At 39.3% G+C, this 19,234-nt stretch overlaps 2 protein-coding genes across 2 annotated transcripts in view; one reads left to right on the top strand and one right to left on the bottom strand.

Annotated features, from left to right (window-relative positions):
- Positions 1–10,767, top strand: part of tenm1 (teneurin transmembrane protein 1) — a 142,293-nt gene extending 131,526 nt beyond the window's left edge. The window contains exons 27-32 of the mRNA XM_053230361.1: positions 1–46; positions 1,098–1,388; positions 2,094–2,484; positions 4,072–5,301; positions 5,577–5,719; positions 5,818–10,767. The exon at positions 1–46 is cut by the window's left edge and continues 214 nt beyond it. Of these exons, the coding sequence (XP_053086336.1) occupies positions 1–46; positions 1,098–1,388; positions 2,094–2,484; positions 4,072–5,301; positions 5,577–5,719; positions 5,818–6,573 (2,857 nt within the window). The 3' untranslated portion in view covers positions 6,574–10,767. The remainder of the gene's footprint in view (positions 47–1,097; positions 1,389–2,093; positions 2,485–4,071; positions 5,302–5,576; positions 5,720–5,817) is intronic.
- Positions 10,768–11,007: 240 nt separating this feature from the next.
- sh2d1aa (SH2 domain containing 1A duplicate a) lies at positions 11,008–18,071 on the bottom strand. The gene is made up of 3 exons (XM_026910373.3): positions 17,287–18,071; positions 12,876–12,939; positions 11,008–11,810 (listed from the first exon to the last, which is right to left on the bottom strand). The coding sequence occupies exons 1-3, from the start codon at positions 17,421–17,423 to the stop codon at positions 11,643–11,645; spliced, it is 369 nt and encodes a 122-aa protein (XP_026766174.1). The 5' UTR covers positions 17,424–18,071; the 3' UTR covers positions 11,008–11,642.
- Between the last annotated feature and the right edge of the window lie 1,163 nt (positions 18,072–19,234).

Below are 19,234 nucleotides of genomic sequence, written 5' to 3'. Positions count from 1 at the left end.
AGAGCAGAGTCGAGGGAACTACAGCGCGTACGAACGCAGACTGCGGGTAACACACACACACACACACACACACGCTCACACACACACACAGAGTTAACACAATATAACTTCAGACTTAATAGGGTTGTTATTTAGATAATGTTTTATACAAGGCTGCATTGCAAACACAAATTGATCTATAAACTGTCTGGAAATGTCCAAAAATATGAGTGATAATATTTTTTTAAATACAATACAAATATTTTGTTATATTTTCATATTTTGTAGCAAAGACTGAGCTACAAATTACAGAAATGTGTTCACAATAAATTGTACATCATTTGTTTAGTCAGTTACCTAACCACAATTCTACTGAAATTTCAGTATTATTCAGTCAAAATGGTTGAGTGAATCATGGAAGTTGTATCTTTGCACCTGACTCAGTGATTCAGCGCATAATTCAGTCATTGCTGTTTTGTTTTTTTTTTAATTATATGTTTTTTTGTCTGTGTTTCTTAAACATTCATGAATTGTGTAAGTGATATTTGCAATGACATGTATCTCAAACCTGATCTGTGCTTTTTGACTCAGCGAATCTTTTTCGGTCAAGACAGAGATTCGCTCTTCGTCTGTTCAGCGAGTCAGCGTGTAACTCAACAGATATTTTGATCATTGTTATTTTTTATATATATATAAGTTATACATTTCTGTAAATTGTGAGTCATATTTGAAACACTGAATCTGATTGACACTTCCTGACTCAGTGAATCCTTTGACAAGAAGCCTGAACGCGATTCTATCTGCACTCTCGATCAGTGAATCAGTTGATTCAGTGAGTCTACTGAGTCCTGTTGGAGCTCGTTCCAGTGTCTCAGTGCATCTGGAAGCAGTGTGTGTTGGGCTGCGTGTGGAAAAAAAATCAGACCACACATTTGGGAAAACTGTACAGTTTGATGAATGTGTAAATGAATCATTTCTGTTATTAATGTTATTAAAGAATAAAACCTCACACTTTTCACTACATTCAGAGTGTGACAGGTGACATATTTTGCCTTGAGAAAGATGTGAGACAGATGTGAGACAGATGTGTAACTGATCCTCGTCTCTGTCTGTGTCAGGCTCACAACAGGAACGTGCTCTCTATCGACTACAACCAGGCGACTCGCGTGGGGAAGATTTACGACGATCACCGCAAGTTCACGCTGCGCGTTCAGTACGACGAGCACGGCCTCCCGGTGCTCTGGACCCCCAGCAAATACAGCGAGGTGAAAGTGAGCTACACCACCACGGGCCTCGTCTCCGTCATCCAGAGAGGGAACTGGAGCGAACGCAGGGACTACGACAACGGCAGGCTGGTCAGCCGCACCTGGGCCAACGGCAACACCTGGAGCTACACCTTTATGGACAAGGTACATGTTTACTGATTTATATCCTGATATTTATTGTGTTTAAAATATTATCACAATCTCATATAAAAATCACTCTTATTGTGCAGCATATTAATCATAAACATCACCACAATAGTTTATTTAACCTTAGCTAGCAAACTTTCAAATCAGTTTTAAATACTCAGTAAAGCTTAGATCGTAACCTTAGCTAGCTTTTCTGCAAACTTTACAATTGGTTATAAATATCCAATACAAAATGTACTTAATTTTAATATTTGTTGTAAATAACCAATAAAAAAAATCCCAATTTTAATATTTGTTGTAAATACCGAATTTAAAAAAATTCCTAATTTTAATATTTGTTGTAAATACCGAATTTAAAAAAATTCCTAATTTTAATATTTGTTGTAAATACTAAATAATTAAAATCCCAATTTTAATATTTGTTGTAAATACTAAATAAAACATTACCTAACCATAGCTAGCATTTTCACGAACATTAAAATCATTTTTAAATACTCGATTAAAAAATGCCCAATAAAAAGTAGCAGCTAACATTATCTAGCTTGCTAGCAAATTTTAAACCTCATTTTTAAATATCCAATAAAAATTTTACCCAGTTAGCTGGCTAGTAGATGATTGTTTTTTTTTCACCAGGTTTCTTGGAACTCTTGTATTTTCTCTCTCGTCTTTTCCTCTCTCTCTCTCTCTCTCTCTCTCTCTCAGTCCATCCAGCTGTTGCTTCAGAGTCAGCGTCGCTACACGTTCGAGTTCGATCAGATGGACCACCTCCTCTCCGTCACTCTTCCCAGCATGGTGAAACACGGCCTGCAGACCGCGCTCTCCATCGGCTACTACCGCAACACCTACACGCCCCCTGATGGCTCCGCCCACTCCATCGTTCAGGACCACGCCCACGACGGACGCCTCCTGCAGACGCTGTATCTCGGCTCGGGCAGGCGTGTCGTGTACAGATACGGCCGAGCGGCGCGACTCAGCGAGGTCCTTTACGACTCCACGGTCGTTAGCTTCACCTACGACGAGGCGTCCGGCGCTCTGAAGACCATCCACCTGATGCAGGAAGGCTTCGTGTGTACGATACGATACCGGCAGACGGGTGAGCGCTAAATATTAATATATAACGTACGCAAATATTAATGACTGACTGGAATATTTAATCAACAGAAAATTCTTAGTGCAGTCATAACGGCTAACTTCAGCGTAACACGTACACATTATCCACTTACAGAAAAATAAGTGGATAATGTGTACGTGTTGAAATAACAGCCAATTTAAAAATAAACATTTTTTGGAATAATACATGTCGTAGCTAAATGTTGAATCTTCAACAGAATAGAAATGTCTAATCGATTATTTATTTTTGCCTAAGATAATAAAAATGTTTGGTTGGAACCATATTAATAAGAGCGAGAACATCAAGCTAAACATTCTGCGTAACGTTAATAACCTCTGCAAACTGTTTTATATACAGAGTAATACCTTTACCTCATCTTAGCTAGCTAGCAAACCAAACGTGGACTGTTACGGCACTACGTTAGCGTTAACTAAGCTAGTTAACTGGCTAATGCTAGAGAAGTGTTGCGTCTGAAGTGTAGCCATTTTTAGCTAACGTTCCACAAATTGCTCATGCTAGCTTTTGTTCACTGTTAGCATTTTTGACTGTATTATGTTTTATCTTATGAGGTTAATTCACTGAAGTGTGAAAGTTTAAAAGCAATAAAATAGTTAATAAATAACTATAATTACTTATATTTTTCAGAATATATATAATTAGAGTGAAAAGCTAATATTCCAGCTAATATTCCACCAATCGCTCATGCTAGTTCCTGCTAGATGATGCTAGTTGTTAACCACATTAGCAATTTTTTTCAATAATAAATGATCGACTCGTCAGGATTTTACATAAAATGATCACAACATGTGAAGAAAGATGCACCTAATGAGAACAAGAAGGTTCCAGAAGATTCCACAAATCACTCATGCTAGCTGGAGCTGCTAGCGTCTGTTTATATTAGCCACATTAGCATTTTGAGGGTGTAATATTCCTTCATGCAGCACATCGCTTCATATTTCCTGTGTCTCAGAGACGAGAGCTGATTTAAGAGCCACATAACTTTTCATTAGCGTGTAAAAGAGAAAATCTGTTCCTGGATCTGCAGCCTTGTGCTGACATTAGCAACATCAGCAAGCGGCAAAGCGGCAGCTGATAAATCATCAAAATTGCTAATGTGGCTAATCATTTCTTCATTTTCTCCTTTTTATGCAAATTTGAATTTGCATTAGTAATCCATAGCACAGAAAGAAAAAAAAAATCAACATCTCCACTTTGCTGAGGTGAACAAATCGGTGTATGAATAATTCCACAAATCATTCATGCTAGCTGGTGTTACCTGCCTGGAGGTTTTGTTAACTGTTAGCCACGTTAGCATTTTTTGGATATAATATTCCTTTATGCTGCCAGATAGGCAAAGACAAAGCACTTCTTCATATTACCTTATAATGTGTGATGTAGAAGCTAAAAGCTAATCTCTGAAGCTGACATTAGCAATATTTGCAAGTCGTGTGTATTCACTCGTTCAGATAAATTCTTGGTTTTCTGTAAACGTGGCGAAGCAACAGCAATCTTGTCCTCCATTTCAGATGACAGAAAACAACATCCTCAGCTATATTTTCTTTCTCGCAGGTCCGTTAGTGGGAAGGCAGATCTATCGTTTTAGCGAGGAGGGTTTGGTGAACGCACGCTTTGACTACAGCTACAACAATTTCCGTGTCACTAGCATGCAGGCTATGATCAACGAGACGCCGCTGCCCATTGACCTCTACCGCTACGTGGACGTGTCGGGACGCATTGAGCAGTTCGGGAAGTTCAGCGTGATCAGCTACGACCTGAACCAAGTGATCACCACACACGCTATGAAGCACACCAAGATCTACAACGCTAACGGACAGCTCATCGAGGTCCAGTACGAGATCCTAAAGTCGATAGCCTTCTGGATGACGCTGCAGTACGACGGAGCAGGACGCGTCAGTGCGTGTGACGTCCGTGTGGGTGTCGACGCTAATGTCACGCGCCACGCTTACCGTTATGATGCCGACAGCCAGCTGGCATCGGTTTCCATTGACGACCGTCCCATGTGGCGCTACGGCTACGACCTGAATGGAAATATTAACCTGCTGAGTCACGGTGACGTTAACGTTAATGGACGGCTAACACCTATACGCTACGATCTCAGAGATCGCATCACGCGCCTTGGAGATGTCCAGTACCGCGTAGACGAAGACGGATTCCTGCGCTCACGTGGCACTCTTGTGTTCCGTTACAGCGCTAACGGTCACCTGCAGGGCGCGCTCGATCGACAAACAGGCCGCCGCGTCTCTTACCGATACGATGGACTCGGAAGACGGGTTTTTACACAAACAAGTGACGGGACACGGATTCAGTTTTTCTATGCCGATCTGACGGAACCGACGCGCGTCACGCATCTTTACGATCACGGCGCTTCCGAGATCACGTCGCTCTACTATGACCTCCAGGGTCACCTGATCGCTATGGAGATGAGCAGCGGCGAGGAGTTTTACGTGGCGTGCGACGTGGCAGGGACGCCGCTCGCCATTTTCAGCAGCCGAGGCACCGTGGTCAAAGAGATCCGCTACACGCCGTACGGAGACGTCTACCGTGACTCGAACCCAGCCTTCACGCTGCCTTTCGGGTTCCACGGAGGGCTCTACGACCCCCTTACACGGCTCGTCCGCATCGGGCGCCGTGACTACGACACAGTCGCTGGGAGATGGACAACGCCCAATCACGACCTGTGGGCGGAGATGAGCGAAGATCCTAAACCGTTCAACCTGTACGCGTTCAAGAACAACAACCCGTTAGGCAACGTTCAAGATGTCACCAAGTTCACAACAGGTGAGGGGTGAAAGGGGCTCGTCCCTGCTGCCTCGTAGCATTTAGTCATTAGAAGGTAACTTTGGTTGCCGTGGTTTCCCTGTTAGCTCGTAGCTAGGTAGTCCGTTAATGAGCTAAATAACCTCACCTGTGATAATTACTGTTTTAGAATCATTTCTCTAACAAGAATTTTTTTTTCTTGATCTGTAGTACCACATGACTTGCATATGCCATTCTGTGTTTTACTTCTAAATTCAAATGAAAATTAAAATGTGTGTGTGTGTGTGTGTGTGCAGATGTTAGCAGTTGGCTGCAGCTGTTTGGCTTCCAGCTCCATAACGTTGTTCCCGGCTTTCCCACGCTGCCCGTGGAGAAAACCCAACACACATACGAGATGATGAACACACAGGCACGAACACACAGCTGGGAACCGAGCAAGGTCTGACAGGAAATATGCAAAATATGCAAATGATATGCAAATAATGTAATATAATGTACGGTATATACTGAATGTGCCCTGTTTCTCGCTCTCTCCAGGTGGTCCTGGGAGTCCAGTGCGAGCTTCAGAAGCGTCTTCAGAGCTTCATCTCGTTGGACCGCCTCCCCATGAGCTCGGCAAATGGGAAGCCAGGAAGCAGGCATATGCTCCGCCCCCGCTTCTCTGCCCTCTCCTCCATCTTTGGTAAAGGTGTGAAGTTCGCTATCCATGACGGCGTTGTTGCAACAGAGATAGTGGGAGTGGCTAGCGAGGACGGCCGTCGCGTGGCCTCACTCCTGAAAGGCGCCATCTACTTGAGCGATCTCCACTTCACCGTTGCTGGACGTGACACACACTATTTCTGCAAGGCTAGCTCTCTCGAGGCAGACCTCGCCGTGGTCGGAGTTGGGGGCGGAGCCAGAGTGCTGGAGAATGGCGTCAATGTGTCGGTTTCACAAATGAGCGCAGTCATGAGTGGAGAAACGCGGCGATTCGCAGAAATCGTCCTCCAGCAGGGGGCGCTGAGCCTGCACGTGCGTTACGGAGCGACGCCGGATGAGGAAAGAGTGCGCGTGATCGAGTCTGCGCGAGCGAGGGCTGTGCGCGCGGCGTGGCTAATGGAGCAGAGACGGGTGCGGGAGGGAGAAGGCGGAGTCAAAGCGTGGACGGAGAAAGAGAAGGAGGAGCTTCTTTCAGAGGGTCGTGTCACGGGTTACGACGGATTTTACATCCTACCTGTCGAACAGCATCCTGAACTGGCTGATAGTCCTTTTAATGTACAGCTAATCAGACAGACTGACGCCGGGCGTAGGTAACACACACACACACACACACACAGAAACACACACACAACAGTTCTCAACTTACTTTCCAGGATGTTGCCAAGACAAAATCAAGAAAGACTTCTTTGACTCTGGAATGTGATAAAATGATGTATCATTGCGTTATTTAAGGAAGTGCCCTGTTTGCAAGCTTTACATTTATTCTTTTTGTGTTAATGTTTGAATTGTGACGCAAAAAGCCTTCTGTTTTGACCCGAAAAAGGTCTCTGCTTTCGTTATTCTCTGTGGTGAAAAGACAAGAAAACGGCCCTTGTGAATATTCGGAATATCCCGCAGTCTTTTTAGGAAAAAATTTCAGCGAGTGATGAGTGCTACTTTGCATAGAAACGAGCTCTGTGGATGAAATGCTGATCTGTCTTTGCAGAAATTTAAATAGACATTAAAATGGACAGAGAACTAAAACTTGAGCTTGCGCTTCGGAAAACTTGAGGATATTCTCCGGAAAAAACATTATCTTTCAGCTTTCTTGGATTCAGACGCCTTGGATGGAGCCTTTTAATGGACATCTTGGATTGGAAACGTCACGTACCACACGTTCTGCACGGCCCGACGGCATTCTCTCACTCCAGTGGCCTTCTAGAAGCACCTGTTTAAGAGGCATTCCACAATCTTCTGTTTCAACAACATTCCGGAATCATGTACTTAAACTGTATTCCGGAATCTTCAGTTTAAAAGGAATTGCTGAACCGTCTACTTGCATCGCAATCCGGGATTTTTTTTTTTTTTAATCGAGGAGTCTAATGTTTAAATTGCCTTCCAGAAATTTTTTTTTTATAAATGCCATTCCACAAATCCTTTTCCGCGGCGTTCCAGAATCTGCTCTTTAAATGGCATTCCAGAATCATGTTTTTTTTTATTAAAAAAAAAAAAGAGAGATTATTATTCTGTTTGAAAGAAACTCCAAAATAATTTTTATAATGCAGCTGTGGAATCATCTGCTTAGGAGGTGGGTTTCCAAAATTATCACCTTTAGTAGCATTCCGGAGCCTTCAGTTTAAAAGGCATTCTGGAATTATCTATTTAACCGGCATTCCGGAATCTTGTGTTTAATTGGGGGTTTCTCTAACATCCTGTTTAAATGGCTTTCAGGATTTATGTTGCTTACCGGCATATCCTGTTCCTGAAATCCTTTCTTAATATTCTGTTTAAAAGTGGCTTTCCGGAATCTTTGGTTAAATGGCATTCCATCATATCCTGTTAAAATAACACAAAGGAATCTTCTGCTTAGGTGGCAGTTAATGGCATTTCAAAAGTTTCTGTGGAAAATTTAAATGGAATTTCAGAACGGTCTCCGTAAACGGGAATTCTGGAATCTCTTGTTTAAATCGTAATTCCAGACTCATGTGTTTAAAATGTGATTTCTGGAATCTTGCGTTTAAAGGGCATTCCGGAATCATCTACTTAAACGGCATTCTGGAATCTTCTTTTTGGACGTCATGCCGGAATCTTTAGTTTGAATGGCATGCTGAGTGTGTTTCCTGACTCTGATTGTGTGCCTAATCCGCAACCGCCTTGCGCTTTTCCACCACAAAAGAACCGGTTCTTAGCCGGCAAACTCAGTTCGGTTCCAACGGCAACAAAAACCGCAGGACTGAAGCCGAGGAACCAGTGACATCACAGGCTAGAGGGCGGGGTCATCTTGCTGCCATGACAACAATTTAAAACAAAGCAACTCGCCTTGTTTACGGGACCGGATTCAGAAACGAGCAGAGAGGAATGTTTTGGAGATCATTTTTTGGAAAACAGTGAAGTCAGTAGCACGGCTGTGAATCAGTGACCCGTGGATGAATTGCTCGACAACAAACTGAACACAACTGAATATTTTACCATCGTTGCTATTGCTAACAAAACTTCGTTTGAGCAGCTATACGTTAAAAATAAAAACAATCAAGTGTTGACGTTGTCTATCTCTGTGCTGTGTATAGAAGCTGAATGCTCAGATGGTAAAATGTGTTCGCAAATCCAGAAGTAAAACAAGATATTAAGTTAAACAAACGACGTGACCTTTCACAGTTGTTATTATTTTTACGATTTATTTTGTAACCACGTCATGTTACGTATTTGTTCTGAAACTTGTTGAAATATAGACTGGTTCTTGAAAAGGTAACATGGAGTCCACATGTACATGGGTTTAAAGGGGAAAAAAACAAATATGTTTCATTTAACAATGAGTAAAAATGGTACTAAAGTACATTTTAAACAAAAATTTATCGTACGAGGGCTGGTCCGAATAATTTAAATACTCAAGTATTTGTTAGTTACGTTTCTTATTCGTCTTCGGAACCTTCCTGCTCCCTGTTTGAGCACACTGTAGACGTAATTAAATTATAATTAATTCAAATATCGGTTTCTCCTCCCTGTTTAGCCCACGATACGTTCCAATTGTGAGTATTTCGGGATTTAACTAAACATCCGAGTAGATGATCATGTGACCTAAATCATGTGCTAGTTTATAACTATTGATCAAAGAGTTAATCTAATGCAAAAAATAATTTTACACCAAATGAAATGTATTCTTGCTTAAAAAGCAGCAGAATGAAAACAGCTATAATTTCAGGGGACTGAAGTCGGATGCACAAGCTGAACACCTACAACAGTTAAACTGTTGAACTTTTACCTTATTTTATTTGTCATTGTTGCTACGGAAATGACTCGATTCTCACAACGTAGGTGGGTTTTTAAAAGCCCAGAAAGCAAACGGATGTGATATTGTGGTTTATTATTTTCTTTTTGTTTGCACAGTAATAAAAAGTTGTTGCAAAGATTACACGTTATTTCATTTGCACTATCAGCGCTATACAGTACACTGTTAATACATCGTCGCTTCTACTGGATATATTTTGAACTGCAATTACCAAAATACTAACATGTTGTTATTGTTTTAATTATTATCATTATTATTATTACTCAAAAATACCAATGAATATTTAAAGAATGTAAAACGGTGTTCGGGCCAGCCCTACATCTTTGTCATGCAAATAAACCTAAACATCTACACCTAATCTATTCTTAATAATGTCTGAGATGTCTGAAAAGCCTCCACCAGGGGGCGCTGTGGATTCTCACCACAGACTCGGATTCAGTTTCACCGAAATAATGAAATGAAACAGATTGATGTGAATGTTGTAGGAAGTACAGTGAGGTGTAGTACTGTGATAAACTACGACACCTATTTAGATTACAATCCGAGGACGTGATCGCGTGTTTACTGACGTGTGAAACAGAACCCAGTTAGTGAAATAAAACCGTCAGTAGTTCAGTAGAAGAAAATACGTTTATGATGAAATCGTGCAGAGGAAATTTTTTGCTACAGTATGTAAAGAGAGAAATATGGAACATTTTTGTGCCTTTTTTAGTGCTAATGGAAAACAAGAGCAAGAACAAAGTCATGCATCACACACACACACACACACTCACACGCGCGGTGTATATCAGTGTTAGCGGTATGTTTTTAAAAGCAGTAGTCCAGAATAACAGCACTTACTTCCTTCCTCTGATACAGAAACGGTCCCCGTTAAGACTAAAACCTGAAAGTGTGTTTACTTCTGGAAGTTGATTCTTATGGATCTGAATCGATTTTTTTTTCTTTGCTGATCAGTTTTAGCCGTTGAGATCACTCGCAAAACACACTTGATGACACCACTGGCGTAACGAATGGGACAATCGTCCTCATGAAGTAATTCTGAGACCTTTACTAGGCCCGATATTTATTCTGGATCAGGGTGATACTTCGTACCAAATTTTACTAAATTATTAGTAGCTAAGGATGTGCTCAGGCAGCGAATCGAATGAGTGCGTGATACACAAAGTCATATTAACATACTGTATAATATTGCATAAAGAAATGCTTTGGAAATTTGATCTACATCCTTATGAGTGTATACTACAAATGTGATCAAATCATTTCAGTGTTTTTAAGGGGCGTGTTTAAGCGTTTCCGAACATCGCTTTGTTTATCAAGCAGAGGAATTCATACTGAAACACTTTCACCATCGGGACTTTTGATAAATAAATATATGAATATATAGTTCACTCTGTCCAGTTTGTGTGTTTCTTTTGAATTTTTTTTTTTTTTAAAAAAACATTTTTAAACAGTCATGAAGTTACAGAAATGGTGTTCTGGGACAAAAAGGATTTTGCAGCAGAATATATTGGATATTTTGAAAATATATATATATATTATAGTTGTATTGTTCTGAAGAATAAAATTAGTTTTAGTCTAAAAGGCTTATTTTTGTCTTGACTCATATCAGAATGAATTTTTAACCTGTTTCAGGTGCACTTCGATACTTAAATATCTTAACCAACTAATCAATACAAATCATTTTTTCAAGAAATAGATGTTTTCTTTTCTTTATAATTTTTCTTATTTATTGATAGCACATCCAATGACATTTACATACAGTTTAGCACAAATATTCTTTCACTGAATTATTTAAAAACACTATTTACATTTGTTTTAATTATTACTTAATGTCAGTATTACTGAAGATATGAATAAATTCATCCAGTTTTGTCTTTAAGATGTGTGAGGTGTGAGGTGATGTGGATGTTCCTCCTTAAAAAAAAAAAAAACGGAATCGAAACCTTTAGAATAAAGCCTTTAGAAAATATTAATAAAGCCTTAAGAAAATATTAATAAATACTTATGGGTTCTTAGCTGCCAAAAAAAAGTGGAAATTCTCCTTGTTCTGATTTTTGTTGCTGATTTAATATGGAGAGATTTCAGAATGTCTGCTGAACCTCTACCTTAAAACAAAAATTATCTTATGTGTAAAGTATTTCTATGACTAACTGGCTGTTTCTTTTGATACATCATGTAAATTACTCATGACAAATTTACAGAAATCTGAAAAACAATTCATGCGTTCTGCGTCGCTTATCTTCCTCCCGATGAAGAGGTGAATGTGCGCTGAATAAATCATAAATAAACACATTAAAAAAGTTATTTAAATGAGAAAAACAGAAGTCAGGATGCAAGACACAAACAAAATGCAATGTTATGTTTACAGTCAGGATATCAGGAGGTTCTAGAGCACATGTTAACAGGGGATGTGTTTCCGGGGCAGAGGATGAGGTTTCTTGCGTCGTGCTTGATCATTATTTACAGGAAATCGCAGCGGCATGGCGATGCCCTGGTTCGGCTCCCGGTACGCCGCCAGAAGGTTTTGGAGGTTTCGGAAGAGTCGCTCTTTCACCCCGGGAGCCGTCTGCACAAAGCAGAGCACAGATGATAACCAAGTGTAAGTCTTTTTATGACAAGTATTTATTTATTTATATTACTGTCATAATTTATTATATTAGAAATAAAACATAAAGTTTCTATGGAACTGTATATTTTTAGATAAACTAGGATCCTTTCAAAACTGGGAGCATGTTTAATAAGAATGTTTGTAATTCTTTTTAATAATTGTAAATTTTTATTTACATGAATTATACGTTATACCTTTTATAGATTAAACATTTTAATTTATAGTTACACAGTGAAGGTATTAATAGTGCACAGAAAACAAAGTGGACAGGAATCGATCATGTGATCACACCCACACCTACTTTCACGGGTTCTGAAACTGAGGCATAGTTCAAAAAGCAGATCGTTCCTCCCACACACACTGTCTATAAAACTCGGGTTCATACACAACGTATAAAACACTGTGTTGTGCAGTTATAGTAAATTAATAAATGCACATCCCCATGTGCTTTATTCCTTTTACACCACAGCAATCCACCAACACTATCAGTAGTTTATTTATTAAAGAATGACTCATTGTACTTTTTATACTTTTATAGTTTCGTTTAATGTCTGTATGATCTCTACATGTAGCAACTATTGTAAGAAAGATTGTAATTTTTTCATGTCAGTGCAGAACACAATCTGGACAGCGCTTTTTGTCCACCATGAAACCAGCCTAATGAAGCTCCACCAGTTGCCTTGTTCTGATAGATAGGCTCAATTAATAAAACCTAATAAAAGGCTCATGAATTATTATCTAGCTAACTACCTTGATAAATGGCCTACATGCTAATTAGTTTTATGTCACACCCTTTTAGTACCAGGTTAAACCCTTTAAGGAAACCAAAGAACCCTTAAAGAACTTTTTTTTAACAATAAAATCATGCAAACACACAGGTATAAACACAGAAACACTTGAACACACTTCTAGTACTCCTTTCCTTTGGCAAAAAAAAAAAAAACACTCGAATGCACAGTTCAAGGTGTGAAAACTTGTTAGACGGCTCTATCGAGCACATTAACACTTTATCTCACTTTGTACCTCTGTTTTCCACACTTTGCCTTCGACCTGGAAGAGTCTGTAGGTGAACACACACTGATCACAGCTGCAGAGAAAAAAAAAACAGCACATCTCAGTTCAATGCTCAGCTATACACTCGCACACATGTACATAAATAATGAAAAAAGATGAAAGAGAAGTCATCAGTCTCAGTAGTATCATTTCCACATAACCAGTTTCATAAGATAAAATAAGCTGATCACGTTGCAAATACGCAAATCACACTGTAACTATATTGTATGTTAAAGCAAGAGCAAATAACAACAAAATATGCACAAAAGGTGGGATCTCTGTGACCAGATTTGAGAACTGCTGGTTTAGATTAGTAGCAGTGCTCGCTCTTTCCCCTCAAGGGAAATCGTGTTTTGGCATGACCCAGCTGGACGGAAGCTGGGGTCAGAGTGCCAGGTCAGCTGTTGAAGGAATTGACAGTTCAGGACATTGCTTAAGGGCCCAACTGAGGCAGAATGGCAGCACTGGGATTTGAACTCTCAGCCTTACAGTCAGTGGTTCAAAACCTTAAAAATTGAGCTATCCATGCCCAAATCCCTGTACGCATCTTAGGACTATTAGAAAGTCAGTGTTGTTCCTCGAGTAAGTCACTTAACCATCAACTACTTGCTCAGTTCTGTTCCTGGAGAGGATTCTGCCTCACTTACTAACTTCTACCAAATGAATAAATAGAAATCTAGAAGATGGTTGGATCTGAACTTTGCAGGGAATTTGGTCGTATTCCGACGGTGTGGAGCTCTGGTCCTGGTGACCACATGCTCTACATCTTTTTGTGTGTTTCATTCATGTCAATTCATGAAAGGCCTGGTGATTGCCTGAGTAGCTGGATATGATGCGTCAGAGAAGGGGAAATAACAAAATCTGCAATGAAATTGGAAATCCAAGACAAGGGTTGGGAAATATAAGGTTAGAAGAAGAGCAAAGCAAGCTCTGTGGTTACGTTTCAAAACTAATGAGCAAAAGATATATTTAAAAGATCCCAAAAGAGGAAATTGTGTTTTGGCATCACCCAGCTGGAAGGAAGTGGGAGTCAGATTGCAAGGTCTGTTTGTTGTACAGTATCCTTGGAGGAATTGACAAATACAGGGCGTTGCTTCAGGGCCTAGCAGTGAGACTTGAAATGTCAGCCTTCCCATTAGTGGTTCACAATCTTAAACATCGAGCCTACATCCCGGTTCAACTCACATGACTGCACAAAAGCCACTGTGGCCCCTGAACCACTTGCTCAGCTCTGTTCTTGGACTCGACTCTGCATCGGTTATACGCTTCTTTGGATAAAAAGTCCTCCAATTGAATAAAAGTCTTGTATCTTCACTTCTGTAGGACAGTAAGCTTCATGTTCATGGTGTAAGAGTCTTTCCTAGTATAACACAATTTGAAGAGTTGTGCCATTTGTTTTGTTAAATCAAACTGAAATAAAAAAATATATATATATACAATAACAGGCCCATCCAAACAGTCCTTTTTGAAGAGAACAACCTAAAAATATGGACGATTCACTCCAGAGATTTGCTGTAATTACAAAATCAACAAATTTCTGAATGTGTGGCATCAAAAAATATCAATGAGTTGTGCTCCAAATGGCCATCACGTCCAACCTGACTAGTTGAATGAGATGTGTTACTAGGAACCAGTGGTGTAAATCGTACACAGATAAAACATTGAGTTACTCAGCAAAATTTATTATATTGAGAAATTTATGATGGGCTTTATTTTCTGATATGTAAGATTGGATCGTAGGGAAGTATTAAAATCCTGAAATGCAGAAGTGGCTGGATGTCACTATCAGAAGTGAGAACATGAAATGTCACATGAGAATGTTTTGGGGCTCAGATTCAGTAGTAAAGCAACTTGAAAAGTCAATGTCAGTGTTTTTAACAACTTTCGCTTCCAGTTGTTTTGCTGCATTCCAATTTCTTGGAAATCAGGACACGTTACGAGGTGAAAAATTAGTTCACGGTGCATTTCCGTTAATGAATTCAGTCAACGCTTTGTTGCAGTGTGACTGAGCTGAGCTGATTCGAGCTGAGCATGTGAGGCTCTCTGAAAATCCTGGGAATTTAATTCCCAAACATAATAACACTCTTCATTTAATGAAAATTACGCTACTGAGAAGAAAAGTGAAATAGGGTGAAATTATGTACAAAAATACACAAAAAATTAACTTGCTATAACGCTCAATGAGTCTCACTTTCTCTATAAAAGGTTTCGATTTTTAATCTAGTACCTTCAATTTTAAATCCTCTGTTAGATCTTAATGTAGCCATCACTCATTTATTACTGCTAGTTGCCATTTTAAAATGATCTGGATGACAGAAGAGAGAAAATATCTGTATATTTTAGTTTATTTTGGTGCTTTTCCATGCTTTGAAAAGAAATATAATAATATCCAATAGTATAAACTGATGATAAAATTTATGATTAAAACACACATAGTATTGCTAGGCATTTGTAGCCAATTGTATTAGCCACATTTGACCATTTTAGCCAATTTTACTAAACATTTTAAGCTAATTCACAAGCCATTTTTAGCCATTTTTATCATACAATTACTAGCCATTTTTAGCCAATTTTATTAGCCATTTTATCTAAAATTGCTAGCTAATTTTATCCAAATTTACTAGCCATTTTTAATAAATTTCTCTAACCATTTCGAGCAAATTTTACTAGCTAATTCTAGCTCATTTTAATAGCCATTTCAACAACTTAGTAGTCAGTTTACAAGCTTTTTTTTTTTTTTAATTTCCTAGCCATTTTTACAATTTTCCTAGCTAATTTTTGTAATTTTCTTAGTATTCAGTTAAACTTCCTTATTAAGTAGGTACAATTTATTTTTTAAGTAAACTGTGTATTATTGGTGGTGGTGTGGGTGGGTAGTTAGTTTGTTTTGTTTTGACAGCACTTCTGTGTGTAACTGTAGCTGAGTGTTTGACTAAGTGTAATGTATGTAAGGATATGACTACAGAGGAAACTGTGAATCATGACTTTGACCTTATGTAGAGATCTATACAATGTAGAGAAATGAGCTGTACCTGTTCATTTATTTTTTTTTTAAAGTTTTATACGTATATATTTGCAAATAAAAGTTGAAGTTTGTTTGTTTGTTTGTTTGTTTGTTTGTCACCCCAATTCTATCAGACGTATAGACTACAGTGCATCAGTTTAAACTCTCTGTCCCAGGTATGAACAAGAATTTTTTTTAACAGACTAAGAACATTTTAAAAAGTACATTCTTTGGAAAACTTAATGAACTTAAACTCTAGAACTTCTTCTCTAGGTTCTTCTCTAGGCTCCTCAGTCCTCCTTGTAGACACAGCTCCAAGTAGAACCACTTTAGGAACTATTCAAAGAAAATAGGAACTCTTGTTTTTTTTTTCCTAGGAGTGTAGATTGAAGCACTTTTAATCGGAGTAGAAACCAAATTTAATTTTTATATCTTTATTTTTTTATTAGGTTTACTGTTGGTGGTGTTGTTGCTGTAGTAATAATAATAATTAATATACAGTACTGTGCAAAAGTCATAGACACCTTTATATTTTTAATACAAATTTTGTTATAGATGTTTTTATGACTTTATATTTTACTTTTTATGCCTATTTTACGAATTCTGCATTATCGAGTCAGTACAAAACACTTTAGATTTCCAAACATTGTTTGTTCAACAAAAAATTAAATGTTAAAGTAAATGTATGTCAGTGAAAAAGGTGCCATTTCATTTCAGACAGAAAACGTGGGCTGCTGAAGGGGGTGTGATGGTCAGAGTCTGCTGAGGACTCTCGGCTGCAGATTCTCGGAGATTCTCTGAGATTAAACCTCAGCAGCCAGGGTCTTTACAAAACTGCACAAAGTTGTTAAATTAAAAAATGTTCAAATGTTTAAAAATTTTCATTCTTTTTAAAGGAGCCTTTGCTTTACTGCATTTCTTTGCATGTGCCAAAGACTGTTGCATGTTATTGTATTTTTTTTTAAAGGATTTTACTTTAGTTTTTATTTTAATAGTCTTCTATTTTTTGGTGCTTTTGATGTCTAAGCATTTATTTAGTTATTATTGCTTTTTCCGTTTTGTCTTTTCATTCCTTTCTGAACCCGAGACGCCGCTGTACCAGTGAAAGTTACATTAATCTGACATTAATTTTAAAATCCATTTTAATCTATTTTCGTGTCTGTTCACTATAAACAGTATAAAGTGTATAAACGGTATAAAGTGTATAAACAGTATAAAGTGTATAAACGGTATAAAGTGTATAACTATTCCTGAGTGAAACAGAACCCAAAAATTCCTGAAAGATCCTGGAGAGAGAAACTATTTGGATTTACAAATAACCAGGTGTTTAAAATCTTTTTATAAACGAATAAATGAAGGAAAGCGGAGAGCACGTACAGCACGCAGATGCAGTAGGACCCCGGGACGGTCTCGCTGTCTCTGATCAGGAAGCTGCCGTCTCGGCCGGTCGCCCCCAAAATCCTCTCAGCTCGCTCTTTACTGATGGCCCCGTGGTACATCGCTAACTCTTCCATCCTTATTGCACTGTTAACCTCAAGCTCTCACACACGTGCGCGCACACACAGACACACACTCACTCGCACACACACACACACACACACTCGGCTAGTATCACTAAAGATAAATTAAGAGTGCTGCTATAAACACTCCGCGTCTCGTCGTAGTAGTAGACGTTGTCGTAGTTGAGGACATGAGTGCTAATAAATTTAGAAGTGATACAGAAATCAGGAAGACGCATATTCACACATACACACATACACACACACACTCGCTCACACACTCGCTCACACACTCGCACACACACAGGAAGTAGCCGCTTGTCTTTGGAATCAACTTATTCAGCATCCGCCACCCATTAACCACTTGCAACCACAAACCACAGACAGAGCTAAAGCTAAAGCAGACTAACATTCACTTTATTTACTGCATCATCAAGCCATGAAATATCTTCTTCAAATAAAGCGACGCTAAGGATTGAACTGGCATCTGCGTGAAGTAGCGTCTGCGTGAACTAGCGTCTGCGTTAAATAGCGTCTGTGTGAACTAGCATCTGCTTGACCAAGCGTCTGCATGAACTAGCATCTGCGTGAACTAGCATCTGCGTGACCAAGCATCTGCGTGAACTAGCATCTGCGTGAACTAGCATCTGCGTGACCAAGCATCTGCGGGAACTAGCATCTGCGTGAAATAGCATCTGTGTGAACTAGCATCTGCTTGACCAAGCGTCTGTGTGAACTAGCGTCTGCGTGAACTAGCATCTGCGTGACCAAGCATCTGCGTGAACTAGCATCTGCGTGAAATAGCGTCTGCATGAACTAGCATCTGCATGAAATAGCGTCTGTGTGAAATAGCATCTGCTTGACCAAGCATCTGCGTGAACTTGGATCTGTTTGAACCAGGGTGTGCGTGAACTAGCGTCTGCATGAACTAGTGTCTGCGTGAGCTAGCATCTGCGTGAACTAGGATCGGCGTGAACTAGCATCTGCATGAACTAGCATCTGCATGAACTAGCATCTGCGTGACCAAGCGTCTGTGTGAACTAGCGTCTGTGTGAACTAGCATCTGCGTGAACTAGCATTGGGATTAGGCTACATTCCTCTATGTTCATGAAAATATTGTTGTGTTCCTATATGAGAATAAAAATAAACATTTCCAGCAGTTTAGGTTTCCTATGTTGTCCTGTTATAGTGAGAGCCCACGGAAGCTAGGTTAGCAGTCAACGCTAAGTGTGACATTACAGTGTCCTTTTAACCAGACGGAGTATTTTCTTCCTAATTTACTAACACACCTGAGAGAAATGTTGATGTTCCACACAATTCTGTCTGCTTTTTTTTTTTTTTTACACTCTCTGTGCCTTCACTGTGTGTGTATTAGAAGTGGAAACGGCTGCATCCTAGCTAGCTAAACTGTGAACCTTATTTTGCAGTTGCCTAGCAACAGTGTGCTCTCAATATGCTAAGTCTGCTCACCACTTTAACCACTTGAACAGTTCACAAATAATGAAAATCAGTTTGATGGAGGAGGTGAAATTGTGTGTGTGTTTGTGTGTGTGTGTGTGTGTGTGTGTGTGTGTGTGTAGTGTGTTCATTTAATGGGACACAGTATAATACACACTGGCCTGTTTTCACACACGCACACCCACCCACAAACACACACACACACACACACACACAACCTTAACTGCAAGTTGTTTTCCTGTTATCAACTAGTTCTGTGAAAAAAAAAAAACTTTTTTAAATGTCACACCTCAAGATGTGCTGCTCCACCCACATTCGCTTCAAGATAAACATTTCTGTTTACTCATAACACATGCTCATGTTTTGTT

The sequence above is a fragment of the Pangasianodon hypophthalmus genome, chromosome 27 (assembly GCF_027358585.1).
Source record: "Pangasianodon hypophthalmus isolate fPanHyp1 chromosome 27, fPanHyp1.pri, whole genome shotgun sequence".
NCBI classification, from domain to species: domain Eukaryota; kingdom Metazoa; phylum Chordata; class Actinopteri; order Siluriformes; family Pangasiidae; genus Pangasianodon; species Pangasianodon hypophthalmus.
Note: the sequence above shows the minus strand (reverse complement) of the source record. Positions and strands in the feature narration are given on the sequence as shown.

Bases quoted from the DNA above. Each gene is read 5' to 3' on its own strand.
- sh2d1aa (XM_026910373.3), bottom strand. From the start codon at position 17,423: ATGGAAGAGTTAGCGATGTACCACGGGGCCATCAGTAAAGAGCGAGCT. The intron at 12,940-17,286 runs GTACGTGCTCTC...TTTTCTCTGCAG, and splicing joins TCCTACTGCATCTGCGTGCT to CTGTGATCAGTGTGTGTTCA. The intron at 11,811-12,875 runs GTACAAAGTGAG...TGCTTTGTGCAG, and splicing joins GCAAAGTGTGGAAAACAGAG to ACGGCTCCCGGGGTGAAAGA.